This window comes from Atta colombica, unplaced genomic scaffold (assembly GCF_001594045.1).
Source record: "Atta colombica isolate Treedump-2 unplaced genomic scaffold, Acol1.0 scaffold94, whole genome shotgun sequence".
Lineage (NCBI taxonomy): Eukaryota > Metazoa > Arthropoda > Insecta > Hymenoptera > Formicidae > Atta > Atta colombica.
This window is the reverse complement of record NW_017259588.1, coordinates 571,919-589,600: the sequence shown is the minus strand read 5'-3', so window position 1 is coordinate 589,600 and position 17,682 is coordinate 571,919. Positions and strand designations below refer to the sequence as shown.

The 17,682-nt window shown below is 34.1% G+C and overlaps 1 protein-coding gene across 1 annotated transcript in view; it reads left to right on the top strand.

Moving 5' to 3' along the window:
* The window catches only part of LOC108693596 (venom dipeptidyl peptidase 4-like), a 48,383-nt gene extending 31,446 nt beyond the window's left edge, over positions 1-16,937 (top strand). The window contains exons 4-6 of the mRNA XM_018202631.1: positions 15,081-15,241; positions 16,340-16,551; positions 16,636-16,937. Of these exons, the coding sequence (XP_018058120.1) occupies positions 15,081-15,241; positions 16,340-16,551; positions 16,636-16,734 (472 nt within the window). The 3' untranslated portion in view covers positions 16,735-16,937. The remainder of the gene's footprint in view (positions 1-15,080; positions 15,242-16,339; positions 16,552-16,635) is intronic.
* Positions 16,938-17,682: the final 745 nt, after the last annotated feature.

Below are 17,682 nucleotides of genomic sequence, written 5' to 3'. Positions count from 1 at the left end.
AGATGGCTTTAGCGGTAAGTGGTGATCGAAATAAATAGATCATAGACGTCATACAATAAACTTGGGCATCTGTCAACATAACCCCATAGAAACATTAGTCGATTTGTTTTTCTGCATCATAAAGTTATTCTCGATCGAAAATGTCAGTTTACGAACCAAATTCTCATCATTTGCGGGAGGTTTTAATTTTTTGCTTCAATATGAAGAAATCTGCGGCTGAAGCTCATCGAATGCTCTCAAATACTTATGAGGCCGCTATTAGTGAAAGAACGTGTCATGAGTGTTTCAACGCTTCAAGAACGGTGATTTTGACGTTGAAGACCGGCATAGCGGTGGAAGAGAGAAGGTTTTCGAAGATGCAGAATTGGAGGCATAATTTGAGCAAGACTCGTGTCAAAATCAAGAAGAATTGGCACGATCATTGGTCACATTGGAAGTGACTCAACAAGCCATTTCAAAATGCCTCGAAGCCATGGAAATGATTCAGAAGCAAGAATTTGGGTGCCGTACGAATTGAAGCCGAGAGATGTTGAACGGCGTTTGTTTGCTTGTGTACAGCTGCTTGAAAGGCAAAGACGGAAGGGATTTCTGCATCGCATTGTAACTGGGAACGAAAAATGGGTTCATTACGATAATCCCAAACGCAGAAAATCATGGGGAGTTCCCGGCCATGCTTCCACGTCGACGGCCAAACCGAATATTCATGGCTCCAAGGTCATGCTCTGTATTTGATGGGACCAGCTCGATGTAGTGTATTATGAACTGTTAAAACCGACTGAAACAATCACAGGCTATCGGTATCGAACGCAATTGATGCATTTTAGAGACAAACGGCCGCAACGAGAGACACGATAAAGTGATTTTGCAGCATGACAATGCTCGACCTCATGTTGCGAAAGTGGTCAAGACATACTTGGAAACGTTGAAATGGGAAGTCCTACCTCACCCGCCGTATTCTCCAGACGTTGCTCCCTCTGACTATCACTTGTTTCGATCAATGGCACATGACCTAGCTAACCAGCATTTCCGATCTTATGAAGAAGTAAAAAATTGGATCAATTCGTGGATAGCCTCAAAAGGTGACCAGTTTTTTCGACGCGGGATTCGTTTGCTACCCGAAAGATGGGAGAAAGTAGTGGCCAGCGATGAACAATACTTTGAATCATAAATGTATAACCAGTTTTTTACAATAAAGTCTCGAATTTCGGAAAAAAACGGCGGAAGCAAAGTTGTACACCTAATAGCTCAATTACAAATTTTTGTAATTTATTCAATTGGTCAGCAAATTTAAAGAATTGAACATTACAGGATTATAAATTGATCTCATTAGATATTGTATTACTTTTCATAAACATCCCCATAGATATTGCTTTAGATTGTGTCAACGAAAAATTGAATTTTATCTCAAATAAATGTGACTTTCCGAAGGAATTTCTGACAACAGTTTAATTTGTTTTAGATTCCACAGTTTTTACATTTGACAATGTCATTTATAAACAGAACTTTGACACTTCCATTGAATCTCCCTTGTTGCCTATCATTGCAGATCTTTCTTGTTCCCTATCATTGCAGATACTTAGTGCTGTAAAGATTAGAATGCACCACATTTTTATCATTCGATAACCAGTTACCTTTCTTTATTATTATTATGTTAATTTTATCATTGTTACCGTTCTTTATTATTATTATGTTAATTTTATCATTGTGTAGACTTCTAGACGATCTATGCACAATTCCGTCTTCCAAGATCGAACAATTACCAGAATGCTTCAATTTGTTCTATCTATGATTCCAATTCACTTTAGAAAATGGAGGGATTTATTATATTTTTTGGATGTTGTAACGATGTTCGTTACTATATAATTGCCGTTACAATGGTCTTTGGCCACATATAAGAGCGCGATACGTCCGCAATCGCTACGCAATCGCAATTAGAATAAGTATAGTGACAGCCGCTCCGCCGGAGATCGCCGAGACTGTTCGAGTAGATCGGAAATCGCCGACCGACTCATTCTCCCGCTCATATCGGCGGAAACCGTTGAGTGCCTCCGGAACAATACGAGTGAAAATAACAATTAGTATATAAACGCAAAATGTAGTAACGATTTCTATTCCGTCTCGCTCTTAATCACGATCCTCTTGACCAATCGATCGAGAAACGAGAAAAGATAATAAGAGCGTGTTCTATCCGTTGAGTTTTTCGACAGCGACCGACCGGCTCCCTGCAGATCGCTCACGCTGCATCAACGAGATAATTCCAAGGGCGCGATTCCATAAGTGTCTTTACATATCTATCGATAGTTGTTAGTAGGCGTGTTAAAACAGTTACGAAATCGCACCTCAGGACAGAGGATACTCTGTTCTGCCGAATGTATTTTGGTTACCAACTAGCTGCATTCCTTGCTTCACATTGACAGGATTTTTTTGAGACCAGATTCTGCTGTCTCTGCCCCGTCAAGCTTACTCGATCGCCAGCCAGTTGCCGTCTACCGCTTCTACTGCTTATGCCGCATCAGTTACGCTATTTGCCAGGGGATAATATTCCCGTCGAAAGTTCTCAATCGCTGGTTACTGCAGTTGTCTGCGACGAGTTTCGACAGCGACGCATATACATACAGACATAAAAGGAGAGATCGCCTCCCTAAGAGTTCAAACAGAAAGTTAGAAAAAACTGAAAGAATTTATTATATTTGGTTGTCCGGAAAGTGCCGATTTTTGATAGGTAGCATAAGAACAGGTCTGAATATATCAGAACGATTGAAAACAAATGACATGCGTACATATCGTAAAAGACGGTATTTCAAGCATACTTGGAAAAAAATTTGGTTGCGATAATTAATTTTTGTCAGTTTTATACGTTTTTGAATATGGAAGAAAACAAAGTGCATTTTAGGCATTTAATGCTTTTCTTTTACCGGAAAGGCAAAAATGTCACACAAGCGGCAAACAAGATGTGCGCTGTTTATGACGAAGGTGCTGTAGCTGAAAGAACTGTGCGGAAGTGGTTTGCTAGATTTAAAGTTGATGATTTCAACCTTGAAGATCAAGAACGCCCGGGTAGGCCCTCCACCACAGATGAAGATCAAATTAAAACACTGATCGAGAATAACCCACGCTATACGACACGTAAATTAGTAGAAATGAATATGTCAAAATCCATCATCCACGAGCATTTTGTGAAGCTTGGTTACATAAACCGTTGATGTATGAGTTCCCCACAATTTAACGGAGAAAAATCTGATAAATCGCATTTCCATTTGCGACTCGCTCTATAAACGCAACGAGGAGACACCATTTTTGAAGCAAATAGTGACGGGGGATGAAAAATGGATCATTTACAATAATGTTGAGCGAAAAAGATTTTGGGGAAAGCGGAATAAACCACCTTTAGCCACTTCAAAATCCGATCTTCCAAAGAAGGTCATGCTCTGTGTCTGATGGGATTGGAAAGGGATCCTGAGCTTTTACCAAACAACGAGATGATAAATTCAAAGAAGTATTGTTTGAATTAGATGAATTGAAGACAGCAATTGAACAAAAACGTCCAGAAATAGCGAATCGGAAGGCGTCGTGTTTCATCAGGACAATGCGCAGCCTCATGTGTCTTTGATAACTCGACAAAAGTTGTTGAAGCTCGGTTGGGCTGTTCTACCCCAGCTACCATATTCACCAGACCTGGCACCCCACACTGGAATTTGCTTTTGCCCCATCATAAGGATTGTTAAGACTCTCTCGCCAATCAACGAATTACTTTGGCAGAAAAAAAATTTTACGAAATTATACAGAAAAATTACATAGATTGAAAAAAGATTTTAGAAATTTTTAATTTTTTGTTACATCATAGATGTTCATAGTGAGACGTAGAGTAGTTTGTCTGTTCTAGAAATTCTTAATTTTTCATAGATACTCATAGTTGAACAAGAATGACGTTATTTGAGGACGGAGGATTTTTAGGTTTTTCAAACAAACAATGCCGCTCTATGTTCCAAATATCTATGAAAAACTAATAATTTCTAAAATTTTGTCTCAATTTATATAAATTTTCGTAAAAGTTTTTCCGTCAGAGTAATAGCTAAACAAGAGAAATTTCCATCAATTTGCATAACATAGGAATACGTTCGCGAATGCAATAAATTTCATATTTTCTTTTATAATAATCATTTTCTAGCTATAGTTTTTAAAAATATTTTGATTACGTCTTCAATTATTACATAATCGAGATCGATTACGTAATCAAGATTGATTACGTAATCAGTTCGCTAATTCTTTTTCTTCAATTGATAAATATAAAAGAAGCGCTGCCTATTAAAATTTTGCGCCTTTCGAAATTTCGCGTCCTACGTTAGATCGTACTTGCTTAGTGCCTCATAACGCCTCTAATTAATAGGTCTGATTAATAAAAAAATATTACTATCTGATGTAGAGAACCATACGAAAAATTTAAATAAATATCGACAATAAGGGACTCAACTCGGATAATCTTGATCTTGGCATATGTTATCAAAGTTATGACGTTGAGATGATTTTAATTGATGCTCGTCCTTCGTTTAACAGTTATTAAGGCTCCTGATTATTCAGCCAAAAACTCTGCGTTAACGGTGGTGACACAAAATCAGACGGTCTGACGAAATCAGTAGCACATAAACACACGAGCCCATGTCCGTGTGCTCGCTTGTGGTGCACCGAGAACGAGACAACTCCTTCTCACAGTCTCACTAGTCATTTGTTTCAAGCGACCGAAAATACTCTCTCGGCAATTTCGACCGCTTGGCGGCCCTACGCATCAATAAAGGACAGGGGGGCATTCTAAATAACATATAAGTTTTAATAAATTGTAATAATAGTGTATCCCCTCTCTACTCTAAAATCCAGAATAGTACAAATGTTGAACCGCAACAAGAGATATTTAATTGTTTTCAAACGCGCGTTATATAGTACATCTCTCCTTCATAAACTCGAGTAGTAAGAATAGTTTAATAGAAGTAGAATTTTAATCGGAAAAAAATTATAAATCAGTATTTCTCTTCACGAAAGTTTCGAAGCCATCAGAAAAGAAATGCGTATGTTTGAGACTTAAGACTTTCCTAATGAAAAAGTTTTGTTGAAATTATTCCACGTTTTGGAACATTTCAGCAAAATTGTTGAAAATTTGCTGAAATTTTGAATGTGAATTTTTCAGTTAACATATTGAAAAATCATTGAAATCCAACCGAAATTTTTCTGAAATTTCCAGAAATTTCTTTAAAATTCTTGTTGAAATTTATTCGAAAATTTTGTTGAAATTTTTCTGAAATTTTCGAAAATAAATTTTTCAATTATTGTAAAAATCGCTTAAACTGGAACTTTTAAAAAATGTTGAAATTTTGTTAAAAAAATGTTCCAAAACGTGGAATAATTTTAGCAACATTTTTCTACCAGGATTATGAAAAAAATATGCGAAAAAATCGAGTTGCAAAAAGTGTTTTTTGCTCATAAAACGAAAGAATATTGATTGTATGAAAAAAAATTTGGTATAAAAAATGTAGATATTTGAAATACTTACAAAATGAGACGTAGAACATTAAAATCAATTAGTTGTTAAAATCAATTAGTTAAAATCTATTAGTTTAGTAGAAAAAAAAAAAATACCGGCCTTTTTTTCACTCGTTCTCTGTTCATTGAGATTTACACGCAAAGTTTTGAAATTCTCGTAAAATGTAGCCCTCGTAATCTAGCCCTGAACAAATCTGAAATGTTCATTAGTTTTTACAAAAAGTTTGTTCACTAAAAATCTGTTTGTGGAAAACTTAATTTTTTCATCTTTGAGCAGTCGCACAGTAATTTACACGGGTGATTTTTCTTCTTCAAGAGTTGCACTTACAATGTACATCATGTATACTTAATGACAAAACGATTTTTTCAACCTCTGTTGGATTATGAGTTTTTGCCCGAATATAGGTTCACTTTAGATGCGTTTTACAATCATTTACTGACTGTCAAGGGAGAAAGGACAATTTTCATCGATTTTTATAAATGTTTTAAAGTGATCTCGTCATTTCGTTTCATTCAAATTGTCTTTATTTGAAAATGACACGCAACATAAATTAACGTCATTCCTCGTTTCTGTCGTCACAATTCACATAGCCATTGCGACTAGTCAGAAATCTTAAAAAAGTATTAAAAATGACGTTTTATTTCTACTGTACATATACAGTATTAAATATTATTTTATATATTCATTTACATTTAGTAGGTATATAATAATAACCCTGTACTTGTATATAATAATCTAACCTAACTATGTATTACATATACCCATTAAATGTAAATAAAGATATTTAATGCTGTACATGCTTGGGTTAGGATTAGGTTATTACATACCGTTAAGCTTTCCAAATATTTACATTTAATGAGTAAATAATATCCTAATTCTTTTTTTTTGGTAAAGTGGGGGAAATGCCTACACATACTCTCAGCCCTCAAGAACCGAGTGGGATTTGCATTAAAATTCCCACTGATGTCTTTCATTGGCTTGTTTGGGGATGCACGCGTGCAGCATTCATCCAGGCCCCCAAGCCTGCCAACCTAATTTGGCGGTTCTGATCTTCGGATTTAACTTATAGTCAGGTGGGTCTTCTGGGAAAGAGGCATTGATTTCCCTTCAGGCGAGGAGGGTACACCGTCTCCTCGACTCGTCCCTTCTTCTCGGTGTTACGAGAGGGCAATCGACTCTGGATTCCCGCCTGGAGTCGACCCCATCACTCGGCGACTGCCGTGAAAGCGTGCGGCAGTCGCTGGGTTCACTCCTATGTTAGGAGAATCCGCCATATCGTGACTACGGCCTCCACTTCCTGTCCAAGGCGGCGGGTATGACTGGCGTCAGACGCCGTCGTCTAACCCGCCGCCTCTGTCATCGTCTTGATCGCAGGTCGTACCACGACTTCGGTGGTGACCCAGCACTCACTGAGCTTAATCCCGGAGAGGTAGGTTCGTCCAGCGGGCATTTATCGCCCGCTGAGCCCCGCAGTCCTAACGTGCAGCCGCCCATCAGCGACTATGCCGTCCTCATGCGCGCCAGAAAAGCCCCCGACGCGTCCAATCTCCTCGGTTTCTTGTCACGAAGAGTCCGCGCGAGATTCCTCACCTTATCTTGCCTTCTCTTTGCGGGTAGGGAGCGAGCAGAGATGCGCCATCCGCTTGTTCGCTTCGTGTTCTCGCTTAGTGGCCTCCTTCTGCAACATTACTTCTTCGCAGAAGGAGGCCATCGCCTTCCACGATTCTTCGCTTCGGAACATAATTTGTATCAAGCCTCGAAGCGAGAAATCCCTGCCGATCACTACGACCAGAGTGCACGACCTTCCATCAAGGATATATCTCCAGAGTATGCTGCGCCGAGTCCCGGTCGGTCTCACAGTGATGGTACTGTGCCATGGGTTCCTTCTCTGTACGACATAAGTACTCATCGAAGCATCCGTGCCTACCTGTGTCATCCTAAAGGACAGTCTGCCCTCGCCCTATCGGCCCATTTCTGTAGGCAGAACGCGAGGGCTTCGGGTGCTATAGTCCCTGGGGCCCGCTAGACGGAGCACTTAGCAGCCATACGCATGATGCCTCTCTTGGATCTTGATAGCGTCCACGATCCCGGGATCGAGATGATTCCCCTCCCAATTGATAATATTCTACATATACTACATGGTTGGATTAAGATTAAGTTATTATCCATTAAATGTAAATATTCGGTAAATTAATTTAATGGTATACATATAATAACCTAACCTAACTCTAACCCAATTATGTACAGTATTAAATACTATTTTATACTTTCATTTACATTTAATGGATATATAATAATTTAACCCTAACCCAACTATGGTACATTACAAATATATAAAATGAGGCTCGAAAAAATCTATCAGTAAAAAATATATAAAAGCTTACATCGGCTCTTCGGATACACAGAAAACTCTTTATTCTTGTGTGAATGTAACATAACGAATTATATAAATGTCTATATAAATAGACATTTCAAGCTTTCAATTTGGATCCTTATCAACATAAAATATAAATCTAAATTACATGAATAACACAACTTTCAAGATGATGAATCCTGACAATTTACTTCTTCTTTATCCAAATGCCAATTTGCTATGTAATGAATGGCCAAAGTGATTATCATGAATATTAAATTATACTATTAAGCAGAAACAGAGTTTACAGAATGATACTTATTCTTTAGACTCAGTGTATTTGTTTGCTGAATCATGACGTTGTTCTTTCCCTTTATTCTTAACTTTATTTTTATCTCAATAACTACTTTATTATTTTGACTCTTACTTCAACTCTGACTGTCGACACCACACCTTTACAACGAGTCACGAGAAGCGTTTACATGTAAGTTAATAAAATTAAAAGTCAGATAAAGATGATTTTTAATTCTCTAATCTTTCCATTTTTTTGAATGATTACATAGCAAATCTGATGAGCGATGTGACTTTATCTATTGACGCAATGTATACAATACCGTTTTTATTTTATGTAAGTTTTTATAATATTATTGTAGAGTAAAGTCGCTTAACATGAGATATCTTTTTTTTAAAGACTTGTAATTTATTTAATTTGCAACCTTAATCATATTTTCGTGTCAATTTTATGGGAAATATATTCAAGATTTATCATCAAAAATTAGCGATCGAGTAATTATACTTTGTTGTATGTGAAATTTTTTTATCGAAAGTGCCGATTTTACTCATTCAAAAAAAGAGTTCCTAAGATGAGATACAAGGATTTTTTTTGTATGAGATGATATCTCATAATAGAAAATTAAGGAAAAAATAAAGGTAAGCTTTTTATACACGCTTTTATTATATTATATACAAGTAGGAACAAAGAATTTGAATGTTATACATAATAATTGTATAATTTTTCGATATGTGTGTATGTGAGCATGTGTATGTGTGAGTAATCTTAACAATCATCATTTTTAATATTTCGTTCAATAGTATGCTTTGAAGTATTGAATTGTTTAGATGCTCTCATATTAGCTAGGAATAACCTCTCATTACGACTTCCATGCTTTGTGGTTTCATGATTATTAAATCTAATCTTTACATCTTTCTTTATCTTTTAGTTAAACAAATCACGTGTTTTCTTATTAATACGATGTTACTCTATCACTACATGTAGACTTTATTACCTTAATAAATATTTATTATAAAACAATATTTGAAGATTAACTTCAATAAAATTCGACAACATCCAATTTCAAGAATCTTTTTTCACAACTACTACTATGATTTAATAATGAGTTTTGTACTAAATGTGTTTCACTCTATGAGTAATAAGTTCATAATAAAATCAACCACATGTGCTTAATAATTTAGCAAAAATCCCACTATCTCATATTGGAAACTTATCCCAAAATAGGCGACCTTACCCTATAATTTAATATTTATAATAATCATTTTGACTCTTCATTACATAACAAATTATTTGGATAAAGAAGAATAAGCTAAATTAAATCGAGATTCATCATCTTGAAAATTGTATTATTTATATTCATATAATTTAGACTTATATTTTAATCTGTTCCACAAAAGCGTACGGGCTGTTTCTCTTAAAAAAATATAGAATTGTTAAAAATTTAATTTGATTCTGTTAATAAATTATATAAATTAAAATGCGTTTACTTAATAAGTTGTCCAATCTCCTTTGTTATCAAGTATAGCTTGGCAATGTTGGAGCATGCTTTCCATGAGATTTTCAGCTATTGTCTCAGAAAGAAATTTTCAGATTTTCCGTTTTACACAAAGAAGCTGTTTTAAATTAAAAATCTTCTTTTCCCTGAGTTTGACTTTTATGATTGCCCACACATTTTCGATGAGATTGGCATCAGGCGACTGGGAAGGCCAATCCATTGTCGTGATGCCATTTTCACGTTTCCACTCCGTTCAAGCACGACTTTGGCGTTTTGGATTCTCTTGAAGCACTCATGAAGTATTATATTATCTGAGCCAAACTATCTTTGAGCAGACTTCAATAAACATTTTCGATAAATCATGTCCATTTTCTGTGCATTGTCCATAAAGAAATATAAAGTACCAAATCCCTGTTTACGGAAGTATTCCCACACGTGTACTTTTACTGGGTATTTTACTGTATGTTGACGAGTCAACATACCACGCATATCTTCTAAGAGTCTAGGTTCAAAAGGATGATTTATCGGTGAAAATTACATTAGCAAAATCATAATCAATATTAGCCTTTGCTCTGCAACTGTTTATCGCATATGTTTTTTGCTCAAAAAAGGTTTTAACTTTATGGACCGCCAACTATATTCAGAATCAAATAAATCTAATAGTATATTAAGACTTATTTCTATACCTTTTTACAATAAAAGATTTTTCGCTTTCCATAACGAACACTCAAAATTCTTCTCAAATACCTTGATGATAGCTTGTCCTTTTTCGTCGTTGCCACGTTCTAGCAGATCATTAACACTTTTTATTTCACTTCCTAATAAACCCCTCTGACTTCATGTAGCGACCGGCAGTTGTACATTTTCGATTCTTTCGGATGTGTGCAAAGAAATACTGCTTTAAAATGATTTGCATACGCAGCACTCATTGTGTTTATTTTGCGTTACAGATAAAACAAGTCACAATACAATCTCAAAGCATTCTTCCGAACTATTCAGAGAATCGAAAAAATCGAACACCTGTGCGCCATTTGAATGAGATGCGAAATCGTACGCTCTTGTGGAATAGATGTACATATATTGATAAGGATCCAAATTGAAGGATTGAAATGTCTATTTAATTCGTTACATTCACACGAGAATAAAGAGTTTTCTGTGCATCCGAACAACCGATGTAAGTTCTGATAGGCTTTTTTATATTTTTCATGGTACATTACGTAGCAAGGAAGAGTATAGAATAGTTTTTAATATTATATAAAGCAGGAATAAATAGTTATTTTTTTCAAACTTTTTTTGTTGATAATTTTTAAACTAAGAATGAACACTAAAACCATCTCACTCAGAGTCATGATCCAATATATGCCAAGGTCAAGGTCATCCGAGTTGGGTCCCTTATTGTCGATATTTAAACAAACTTAAAATTTGTAATTAATATATTATTCGAGGAACGATTATTTGCTCGATTTCATTTTTAATACTATTAACAAAAAAATCCAAAGTCTCCTAAGAGAAACTAAAGTGCAGGTCCATTTCAGTAATGAGAATTCTGACAGAACTTCTTGGTTCACAATTCCATTTATACTTTCTATTATCGAAAAATTTAGATAATTTAATATCAAAACACTAAAGTTTCGTTTTACAACACTAATAAACTAATCATTTATCAAAATCCAAAAAGATCCTTGTTCTCCTTCTTACAACGTCATTTATAAGATCAAGTACTTAGACTGTGATGCCACATACGTGGGACAGACGGGCAGATAATTAAAAATCAGAATTACTGAACATCATATTTGTTAGAATATTACTGTAATATTATCTGTCCGCTCTGTGATAACCCAGTAGTAAAAAAGAAACGTTTTGAAATATTTCAGCAATGTTACAACGTTGCTGCGCTGTTGCTGAAGTTTCAAAACGTTTCTTGCTTACTAGAAACGAACCACAGATTGCAATTTAGACATGACTTTGATTGGGTGAATATCGTGATGAAGAACCTTATTATATTAAACGCTTAATTTCCGAATGTTAAATATTAAAAAATCTCAATTTACAGACAGATACAGAAGGTCTTTACAAAGCATATATTATATATTACAGGTGTACGAGAACCCGAATAGATCTAGTCGGGACGGGAATTTTTGTCGGGTCGGATTCCTCAAGCTTTCGATATTCCCGATAGAGTCGGAATTTTTGAGAATATTCAGGATTCCTGATAGAGTTGGAATTCTCGAAAAAAATCGAGATTCTCGATAAATTCAATATTCATCTGTCTCTTTTTCTAAAAATTCAATTACTGTTTCAAGACTCATTTTAATAAACTTGTTTCAATAAATTCTTTCGAATTTTCAATTTTTTACGCTTTTTCGAAAGTAGCAATCGGGTTGTCGAAATTTTCGAGAATATAAATTCCTTCGGGAATATCGACTTTATCGAGAATCTCAACTCTTTCGGAAATTTTGGACATTTTCGGGAATCTCGACTCTGTCGAGAATCCCGAAATTTTTGAGATCTGATCCGACTTAAACCGATGTCTTCGCGACCTGTTTCGATCATCGATTTCTGATATTTTCGAATTCTCGCACATTTCTATATACTGATTATAAACAAAATATGACATTACAGCTAAGATTATACAGGGTGTCCTATTTTAAAAGATCCATTCAAATATCTCAGAAATAATGCGTTAAATCAAAATGTATTTCAAAAAAGTTTTGTGGCTTCAAGGAGGACATAAAATGGTATTATTGGTTTGACCTTGGGTGGTGTTGTCATTTAGATAGACGGTTTTTAAAAAAAATTTACATTTCTCTAGTCATATGGATTATACATATTATTACAAAGTTATATTCTAATTTGTAATAACGTTGACTGTATAACCAATTTGACGAGCATTCTATCTACATCTTACAAAGGATTTGTATGGCGAACTCGGTGAATTTTTAATTAAGTAAATTTGCTTGCTGATTTTTTCTCTAGTAATGTATCTTAACAAATTCTCTAACAACTGATCTTCTACTGTTTGTGAACAATTTCGTTTTCTTTACTTTGCCATTCATCGTGTTCCAACTGACTCACTGAGTTTTATTAATGACTAGTTGAAATTCAATTGACTTTTTACGTTTTTTTACTGCGTGTTTTATATATCTGAAGACGGCACAATCATAATGCCGAAATATGTGAATGTAATGTAATATTACCAAATTTATATCTTATAGTAATTAATTAAGAATGTACACATTTTAAATAGTTTATATTATATACATTAAAATATTGTTTAAATTTGATTTTTATATGTCCTTCTATTTTCTTGATATAATATTATAAGTTAATAAGAGTCCTTTATTTTAGTTTATTTAAAAAATTTTTGTATTCATTGAGCACACTACGTATTTTGTTAGTGATGAAATACGCATCCTAGAGTATAAGCAATAGGATGAGCCGCATAACGAAAACGTCTCTGAATTTCTTTCTCTTTTCTCCTTGTCTTTTTTCTCTCGTTTCTTTTTTTCATAGAAAGAAATATAATTCAACGTACTATCAGTCGATTTACGTAGGTAAATAAATTTCACTGAGAGTGAACGGAGAAAGAAGAAAACGAAATCTGCCTCGTGTCGCCGTTTACTATTTCTACGGGCAGTCGATCGGCTGGTGTGGGCGCTGATTCCGCCGCACCGGGACCATTATTATCGAACACATGAAAGTGCAGAGATAATAAAAAATTGAAAGGAAAAAAATACGAATTTTTTCCCCTTTTTTTCCTTGACTGCGAGAGATTTAATACGCAGCGCTTTGCGCATGGAATTCATTCGGGTTTCCAGAAATCATGAAGTGAGATGTGGCTCTCAATCTGGCAGACATTTGAGAGATACTCGAGTCGTCCCACATTTGCTTTCTTCATCTGTAAGTTCTTTATACAAATTGTAGTTGATCTTTTTCTAAGGATATTATGAAGAAACACTATTTTTTCAAACTTCCTTTAATTCGCAATACCGAATCCGTTGGCAATTGAAAATGTCATTAAAGTGAAGTTCTCTGAAGTATTTATTTATTTATTTTCGTGTTGAATTAAAATATGAACATTGTTATCTTATCACACATGTAATACATTCCATTTAAAATTTAATTTGTTTTAAAATATCTTTATATGCATAAAAATACATTTTTTGGTAAACTAGTGTTATTCAACAATTTTCTGAAAAAGTTTAATGTAAAAATAATTTAATAAAATTAAGCTGCGACGGAATTAGATTTACTGCAAAGTTTCGATAATTATAATTGCATTATTATAGAAAATTGTAGTTGCGTGACACACGATTCACGAAAGGCGATTCTGTGCCATAATATGTTTAATACGAGGCAGATTGTTAGCGCGTATGTACAATTGCGAAGAGTGCACGCGAGATAATAGAAGACACGGGGAGAGAAAAAAGCAGAAATTACAAAGTATTCATCGCGCAAAACTATCGACTGTCTCGTTTGTGCGCTTCAGCGAAAGAGGTGATTATCTTTTTATGAATGTTGCAGCAAAAGAGGGTAATTCAAGGTAATCTTGTAGGACGATGGTTCCTGCGCGATGTTTTTAAATGCGAATAAAGAATGCATTTCTTTTGATATTGTTTCCAAAGTAAATAGAAAGATCTTCATTTTCGCAAAGATACTTTTTCATATATTGTCATGTTATATCTATTTCATATCGTGTTTTACATTAAATGCAAAAGATGGAAAATATTTTCGAAAAATTTTTTTGAGTTTATTGTGAGATACGGAATAAAACAGACACGACAGTATATTTTTAATAATAAAGATTTTATTTTAAAAATAAAGATTTTTGTAATATTAGAAGAAAGAAGAAAAAAATTCGTTAATTAGAAATTAGCAATTAGTGCCTTTTACTACAATTTGTAATTCATGAAATTGATTAAATTCATTAACACGTTAACTGTCGAACTTATTTTGTTTCATTTTCTGTTTATATGAGACAATACCATTCAGAGACTCATGCGCGATGCGTGACCTAAAGTATAAATAAAAAATAAAATGTAAACAAAAAGCACCGATCCGGCGTGGCATAAACGGAAAGCCTAGTGTTGGTCCGTATGTAACATGTTAAGTATTATATTTAAAAAATTATGAAGAGTCCAAAAGTTTATAATTTTGGGAATATGTCGTTATTCGTATTCTTTTAATAATATACAAATTACATATAAAAATCTGCTTTTATGTATCTGTTCGTTTTCTCTTTTTTTTTTATGCTATGTGCCACAGATTTTACCTTTAAAATGTAATTAAATTTGATTTAATCAATTTCGTGAGAAACAATGGAGATGTATTTTAGCTATATGATTTATTAGCTTCAACATCAGTGTTTTCAGTGATATTGATTTAAATTTTTCTGTGCTTTTTGCAGGCATCTGCAGGACAAATTGCTCTTCATTGACCGCACCAGAACGGCGATATGGGGCTGGAGTTATGGTGGATATGCAACCGGCATGACGCTCGCTATGGATTTAAAAGGTGTCTTCAAATGCGGCATGTCCGTCGCACCAGTCACAGATTGGGCCCTTTATGGTATGTAATTGACAGATAATTGATAGAATTAATAACGCAACACATAAAGGTGTTTGATATGATTATTTCAAAAGGAATAAAGAAAAGGAATATGTTTTAGCATCGTAAATCAAAATTATCTTGCGAGAGGATGAATATTCTATGTAAATCATTAAATTACATTGCGCGATAACGGAATTAGTTTGCGTTTAGTAATAATAAAAAAAAAAAAATAAGAAAAATAAGAAGTAGAAAAAGCAAATGATTCTGATGAACGAATAAAACGGAAAATATACGTGCTTTATAATTAGCGCAAAAGCTAGAAAGTATTTTCTATCAATAAGGATAGATTTTCGTATCGTTAGAGTTAAAGTTACAAAAGAATTCGTCTATTTAGCTAAAATTTAATGCTTTTTCTAACTAATAAATAATTAAAATGTAATAAATAGCAAAAATTAAAGTAACTATAATAAATAATTGAAAATTCAATCAGGAAATGGTAGTTACACTTAAATTAATAAAATTTCTGTATCTTATCTCTATATTGAATTAATCTTCACTGAATAATTTGTTTTGCTTATTTTAAATTATTTTAAATATATAAGGTAGAAAAAATAATTGGAATATATTTAATCTTTATTTTCCAATACTATTACTGTGCCATTAACATGTGTCAAGTAATATTTTTCCAGCTTGATATCCTTCGAATAAACGAATATTATGTTAAGAGACTTTACTTATGGAAAATGTAGCTTATATAAAGTAACTTATGTTAAGCTCATTTGGTCTCAGAATTTGTCTAAGAATTTTTTACGCCCCGTCGTTTTAATGAAGAAAAGTGTGCATTCCATGGAAAAAACGCTCTCCTGCAACTTTAATATTACTTTTTCAACTAAATTTAAATTCGTGTCAGCATTTACCTCCTTCTGTTAGAACATGCGAGAAAAATACACGTGATTTACAGAGTGATGTTAAAAAGACTTATGCAGCGTTACACTTGTGCAATTTCTCCATAAAATATTACACGCCACATAATGGTGTAAACCGTTTCTTTTTCGCCCTTCTTTTTATCCGTACGCTATTCTTGTTAATGTAACCATGTTAATTATTTAATTACAGATTCGATTTATACTGAACGGTTCATGGGTCTGCCGATTGTTACTGATAATCTGCAAGGCTACGAACATGGTCAGCTGCTCAATAAAGTCGAGAACATCAAGAATAAGATGTATTATTTGATTCATGGTACTCTGGATGACAATGTCCATTATCAACAGTCGCTCATGCTTGCGAAGGTGTTGGAGCAGAAAGACATACTCTTCAGACAACAGGTACGTCCCCATTCTTAACAGAGAGATTGAATTAAAAATTATATCTAAGTATATCTAAGTATCGCAAATCTTTTGCTTTTGCAGACGTACACGGATGAAGATCATGGTATCGTCCAGTCGCGAGCGCATCTGTACCACTCGTTAGAAAACTTTCTGGATGAATGCTTTCAAACATCATCATGATCGGAACACGGGATAATGATGACAATCTAAACGCTGTACACCACCTGCCTCACACTTGTAAATATTTTGTCACGTGTACATAATTTGTGTACAATATGTAATATGAGCGTTTAGAGAATGTACATAGCAGTGTACGATTGTTGAGGAAGGATGGGGGAGAGAAGGGGAGGGCAGAGGGAGGGGAGTGAGGGAGAGAGAGAGAGAGAGAGAGAGAGAGAGAGAGAGAGCGTAAAATGTGTAGAGATGAAATAATTAATTAGATACCGATATCGTTGTGAAATTAAGCAGGGCAGGTCTGTAAAAAAAATCATGTTTGATACGTTTTTTAAAGTACGTACTCAATCAAATGATGCGTTGAAGGCCTAATAACGGCAACTTCGTCGCTTCGCCGTTCACACCTCACTAGAATGTATTCTGTATCATTACAGCTCGTACTTACATTCTCAGCACACAGGCATTATTCAATCGTTGTATATTATAGCACATGTTGTTTCTCAGATGATCGAATGAACGATGAATGAACTTATCGACTTGATGTCAACTTGAATAACAAAAATATAGGGTGCAATTCTTAATTTAATTTTTTCGCAATATTTTTTTAATGAGTTCACAATTTTTATTATTACTTAACGAAATTTTATTTGTACGTTTTTACATCGTCAAATTAATGAAGAAATGATATTAATTGGCAAGTCCATTCATTAATTAACATAAATTATTCATTAATCTATGCATCGAAACTTCTTGGAATTTTTCTCAGATGAAAAAAATGTTTTTTTTAACTTACACTGAATTAATCATGCACATCATTAAACATGAATAATAATTTGACCATCCAGAATAACTGCTTCATATTTATATAGGTATATTAGATTTATTTAATATATATATATATACGTGTGTTAAATTTAGTTTTGTGGTTATTGCAATTATAATTTTAATGAAATA